General features: G+C 49.8%; 1 protein-coding gene across 1 annotated transcript in view; it reads left to right on the forward strand.

Moving 5' to 3' along the window:
* The window catches only part of MAPKAPK3 (MAPK activated protein kinase 3), a 57,728-nt gene extending 54,770 nt beyond the window's left edge, over positions 1 to 2,958 (forward strand). Inside the window, exons 9-10 of the mRNA XM_077451509.1 lie at positions 1,116 to 1,196; positions 2,466 to 2,958. Coding sequence (XP_077307635.1) covers positions 1,116 to 1,196; positions 2,466 to 2,612 — 228 coding nt within the window. The 3' untranslated portion in view covers positions 2,613 to 2,958. The remainder of the gene's footprint in view (positions 1 to 1,115; positions 1,197 to 2,465) is intronic.
* Positions 2,959 to 6,000: the final 3,042 nt, after the last annotated feature.

Consider the following 6,000-nt stretch of genomic DNA (forward strand, 5'->3'; position numbering starts at 1 on the left):
ATGGTTTCCTATGGAAGACGTTCTGTAAGCTCTTAGGCCGCGTACACACGGGCGGACTGTCTGACAGACTTGGTCCGCTGAAACGTGTTTCAGCGGACAATCCGCTCGTGTGTGGGCTTCAGCGGACTTTTTCGGCGGACAGTCTGGCGGACTAAGGCCGCGTACACACGGGCGGATTGTCTGCCCAACTAAGTTTCGGCAGACAATCCGACAGACAGTCCGTTCAAAATTTGCATGAACGGACTTGACCACACACGATGAGCAGACAGTCCGCTGAAAGCGTGCGTGATGACGTGTACAGCACGTACGACGGGACTAGAAAAACGACGTCCTATACACTGCAATGCAACCTTCGGCCGTGTAAACCCTTTCTGAGCATGCGCCATACTTAGTCCGTCCAACTTGCCTACACACGAGCGGACTGTCCGCTGAAACCAAGTTTGGACGGACAAAACCAAGTTTGAACGGACTGTCTTACGGAAATTCCGTAAGACTTTGTTCGTCAGATTGTCCGCTGAAAAAGTCCGCTGAAGCCCACACACGAGCGGATTGTCCGCTGAAACACGGTTCAGCGGACTAAGTTGGACAGACAATCCGCCGTGTGTACGCGGCCTTAGTCTTTCGGAATTTCCGTAATATTGTCCGTCCAAACTTGGTTTCAGCGGACAGTCCGCTCGTGAGTAGGCTAGTTGGACGGACTAAGTATGGCGCATGCTCAGAAAGGATTTACACGGCGAAAGGTTGCATTGCAGTGTATTGGACGTCGTATTTCTAGTCCCGTCGTACGTGCTGTACACGTCATCGCGCAAGCTTTCAACGGTCTGTCTGTTCATCGTGTGTGGTCAAGTCCGTTCATTCGAAAGTGGGACGGACTGTCTGTCGGATTGTCTGACAGACTTAGTTGGGCAGACAGTCCGCCCGTGTGTACGCGGCCTAAAAATGCCACAGATGTGAATCAGACCTGCGGGAAAATCTCCTTGGCCCTATCAGAGTATCACAGTACTCTATGTACTCTCCATGGGAGGAAGAGGGCGCTACCCACAGGCAGTGAGGTGTAAGTGCGCCTCTATTTCTACCTCATCATTTCAACACATCTGTATTTTCTTTCTGTCCAGCAATCTATGGCCGTCCCGCAGACCCCCCTACACACGGCCCGGGTGCTGCAGGAGGATAAGGAGCACTGGGATGAGGTTAAGGTAAGAGAACAATGGCCGCCGTCCATCAATGTGTTCCGCTGAGATCGCCATCTGCATTGCGCTGCTCTTCTCCCTGATCTGTCCTGACCTGCTATTCTGTGCCCCCCCCTCCCATTCACCCCCCCCCCCCCCTATTCAACCCCCTTACTCATATTTCCCCTTTTTCTCTCTCTCCTCCGTCATCCCCCTCTCTCTTTCGCTCCATACCCCCCAAGCCACCCCCCACCGTCTTCATTTCTCCACCTCTTTTTCTCATCTTCTCTCTCTCTTTTCTCTCTCTCTCCTTTTCTCTCTCTTTCCCTCCCCTCATTCCCACTGACTTTCTCTCTTCTCCTCTCCCCTCCCCCAGCCCAACCTTTTCCCCTTCACTCTTTTGCTCTGTTTTACTAAGTATCAGCCCTCTCCTTTACCCTCCTTCTCTCCCGCCCTCCTTAATTACCCCTCGCCCTGCTCTCCTCTCTGTCTCTCTCTCTCTCTCTCTCTCTCCCCTCTCTTCTGCCTTCTCTCTCTTCTACTCTCCTCTCATCCCCCCTCCCTTTCTCTCTCTCTCTCTCTCTCTCCCCTTCTTCCCCTCTCTCTTCCTTTCCTTCTCTCTCCCTCCCCCCCCTTATCTCTTTCTTCCCCTCCTTTCTCTCCCCTTCTTCTCTCTCTCCCTCCCCCTCTTCTCTCTCTCCCTATTCTCTCTCTTTCTCTACTCCCCTCTTCTCTCTCTCTGTCTCTCTCCTCTCTCTCCTCTCTCTGTCTCTCCTCTCTCTGTCTCTCCTCTCTCTGTCTCTCCTCTCTCTGTCTCTCCTCTCTCTCTCTCTCTCTCTCTCTCTGTCTGTCTCTCTCTCCCCCCCCCCCCTCCAGCCCTAATTCTTCCCCTTCCCTCTCCCCTCTCTTTTAACCTTTTTGACCCAAGCCTTCTTTTATCACCCCTCTCTTTTCTCCCCCTCTCTCTCCCTCTTCTCCCCCTCTTCTCTCTCTGTCTCTCCTTTCTCTCTCTCCCTCTCTTTTTCCCTTTCCCTCTCTTTTAACCTCTTTGACCCCAGCCCTCTTTTATCACCCCTCTCCTCCCCTTCTCTCTTCCTCTTCTTCCTCTCTCTCCCCCCTCTTTCCCTCTTCTCCCCCTTTCTCTCCGTCTTCCCCCTCTCTCTCTCTTCTCCCCCCTCTCTCTCTCTTCTCCCCCCTCTTTCCCTCTTCTCCTCTCTCTCTCTCTCTCTCTCTCTCTCTCTCCCCCCCTCTTCACCCCCCACTATCTCTCTCTAATTCTCTCTCCTCTGCCCCCAGGAGGAGATGACGAGCGCTCTGGCTACGATGAGAGTTGATTATGACCAAGTGAAGATCAAAGATCTCAACTCGTCCACTAACAGACTACTCAACAAGAGGCGCAAGAAACAGACAGATGGCTCCGCCCCTACTTGTAACAACCAATGAGGACTGTACATTGGGCAGAGCGTTCCGCGGGGGCGTGTCCTGTGCCGCCCGGAGTCGTTGTGTTCTTTTTATGATTGTTCTGTTTGTCTGTAGTATAATTCCGGCACCTTGCTGTGTGTACATACATATACGTATTTATGGAGCTGAGCCCTGTGTCACTTGTCGGCGACATGCTGAATGTGGCTGCAAATGCAATTTAAAGGGCCAGTAGACAGAAATATTTTTCCCGGATTTGTGTAAAAGAATATATAATTTCAGGAGAGAATCTCCACAGATGATACATTGTGACATTGTGGGAATGCCGACTTCCTTTGACCCGACAGTAAAGAATCGCCGGATTTTATAACGTTGTCTTCTTCTGCCTAATATGGCGGCTCACCATGGTGACTGCGCTGCCGCCTTATACTGGGCCTTTAAATATGGTGAATCACCTTTTCTGTTCTGGAGGTAAAAAGTGCACCTGTCACAGGAGAAAGCCGCTGCTCCTTCCAAGTGGAGATTTCACCCAACTTCCTGTCCCCGTGACACCCCTGTGTCCCCATTATCACCCAGATAGATGGTAATAATAACCTGAAAGGGATACAGACCCTCCCTCCATTTTATTGGAAATAAAGTTTCCCCACTGGAGAGGTTTCCCTGCACTTCCTGTTTCAACAGGAAGTGAAAACAAATCTCTCTCCAGTGGGGACACTCACCTCAATAAAAAACCTTTCAGAGGTTCTAACCCCCCCCCCCCCCCTATTTTGTACACACAAATAAGCAACATTAAGGCTTTACATTGCAACACTTAACAAGTGAGGGAATGTCCAATATCGCTGCTCTGCGTAAGTCTGAGAATTCTCCGATCTGCTGCAGCCAGATCCCAGGGAACTCCCTTGTGTGCTTCCGGGTAGGACTGCAGTTTCAGGTCACGCAGCACTGTCATGGAACCCCATCGCACTCCGCTTGAGTGCTTCCGCCATATCCCGCTTCCTCCAGTCTGAATATAGATATCAGATATTACAGCCACATATTGTAACTAAAAACCAGGTGAGACTAGCTCAGTTACAAAGCTGGAACATGGAACTGTTTATTTGAACAAACTCACCCAAATATATACACCAGGAGGGCATCTCTCCAACAATACAAACTGTAACCAGAAACAGAATTAACATTGTTAATTAACCACTTGCTTACCGGGGACTTAAACCCCCCTCCTGCCCAGGGCAATTTTCAGCTGTCAGCGCTGTCATTCTGCGAATGACAATTGGACTCAAATTAAATTTTTATAATTTTTTTCGCACAAATAGAGCTTTCTTTTGCTGGTATTTAATCACCACTGGGGTTTTTATTTTTTGCTAAACAAACACAAAAAGACGGAAAATTTTGAAAAAAAAAAAACATGTTTCGTAGTTTGTTAGAAAATATTGCAAATAGGTAATTTTTCTCCTTCATTGATATGCACTGATAGGCTGTACTGATGGGCACTGATAGGCACAGATAAGGTGGCACTGATTAAATGGCACTGATGGGCCCTGATGGGTGGCACTGAAGGGCACCGATAGATGGCACTGATGAGCACTGGTAGGGGACACTGATGGGCACTGGTAGGTGACACTGATGGGCAGCACTGTTGATGAGGCACTGATTGGTGACATTGATAGGTGGCACTCTGGGCACTGGTAGGCGGCACTGTTGTGCACGGGTAGGTGGCACTGATGGGCACTGGTAGGTGACACTGATGGGCAGCACTGTTGATGAGGCACTGATTGGTGACATTGATAGATGGCACTGTGGGCACTGGTAGGTGGCATTGTTGTGCACTGATAGGTGGCACTGGTAGGTGGCACAGGTGGGCACAGATGAGCTGGCTGACAGCTGATCATGTGGTAAGGGGTCGTGATCGACCCATCATCGCTAATCTCAGAGCGCGCCACGCACGCCCTACACAGGGCACGCAGCGCACGCCCTACAGGGGGCGCGCAGGCCGCTTAAGCCTGGGACACCCTCCCGGAAAAGTAGGCCAGCGCTGTAGCCATCATTTGGCTATAGCGTGGACCTGAAGCAGTTAACTAGTCCCTTAAAGCAGCCGAGGTGACTCCATGCCCACCCAGCCATTGTGATTAATCAGGAATTCACTACAGGTCAGCGAGCGTTGTCACCGAGCTTCACACAGTCGATTCTAAATTATCAAAAGTATAAACACAGGACTCCTTCTCACAATAGAAGGAGCTCCGGTAGCAGATTGTACAGAGGCCATTGTAGGGTTGCCACCTTTTCTTCAAGCCAAACCCGAACACTTTTGCAGCGCAGGGCAATTTTTTATTTTTTTTTGCAGATTATAAAAGACCTTGGATACATTTGGGTGCCCCAAGGAGAGTAGTAATGTAGCGCACAGAGAGCGCCTTGGCAAACAGTGGGTGTGGCCAAACTGCTCTTGCTGACATTATCACCCCACCCTTCAGTCAAGCCTGCCCCCAAACAGCTGCCCGCAGCTCCCAGACAGCAACAGATTTGTGTATGATTACATGGGGAGCCACAGCCTGGTCTGACTATTGTGTTTCAGGTGGACTGAAACCCGGACAAATGATTCAAAACCCAAACTGTCCAGGTGAATCCTGGACAGGTGGCAACCCTAGGCCAATGTGATCAGCTCTTTCAATTAACATGTTGAGTTTAGAATCAAACAAACCAGGAATAGTCAAATTTATGAGTTCGGTCCTGCAGGTGGGGGTATGAGTGGAGCATGCCACATAGTAGGCTGGCATGGAGATGTCAGGAAACACAATATAATACCCAATTGTTTGGAAAAATTTAAAAGATGATGTTACACCGAGTAAATAGAAACATGTCACGCATTAAAATTGCGGAGACGCTCGTGTTAGCCCAGGTTCACACCACCGGTAATGGAGCCTGAACTCGCACGATTTCACTGCCGCACCTCAGTCCTGATCTCAGCGGCGATTTAACAGACATCTGTGCGGATTTCTGCACAGGTGTCAATGGAAATCGCACCCCAAAATGGCAAAAAGTAGTACAGAAACTATTTTTTGAATTCGGTGCGGCGCCGCAAATGCAGCGTTGCACCATTGCCGGCAATTGCCGCTGATTTGGCATGCGATTTAACATGTCAAATCGCACCAATGTGAACCTGGGCTAAAGACGAGCAAACGAGGTACATTTTACTATCCACAGGCGAAGCTTTAAAAGCCTTTACGGGTCACCGGTTTAGAAGTACAGAGGAGGTCTGGTGCTAGAATGACTGCCAATGATATAACATTCGCACCGATACCTCACATGTGGGGGACGATGGCTGCAAGACGGACATATGGGTTCGCCTTTGTCCACAAGCATGGGGGGGGGGGTATGGGGGGAGGGTTGCTTTAAAAAAAATTTATTTTTTTATTTT

Source organism: Lithobates pipiens, unplaced genomic scaffold (genome assembly GCF_037356315.1).
Source record: "Lithobates pipiens isolate NorthernLeopardFrog02 unplaced genomic scaffold, aLitPip1_a1.2 Scaffold_23, whole genome shotgun sequence".
NCBI classification, from domain to species: Eukaryota; Metazoa; Chordata; class Amphibia; order Anura; family Ranidae; genus Lithobates; species Lithobates pipiens.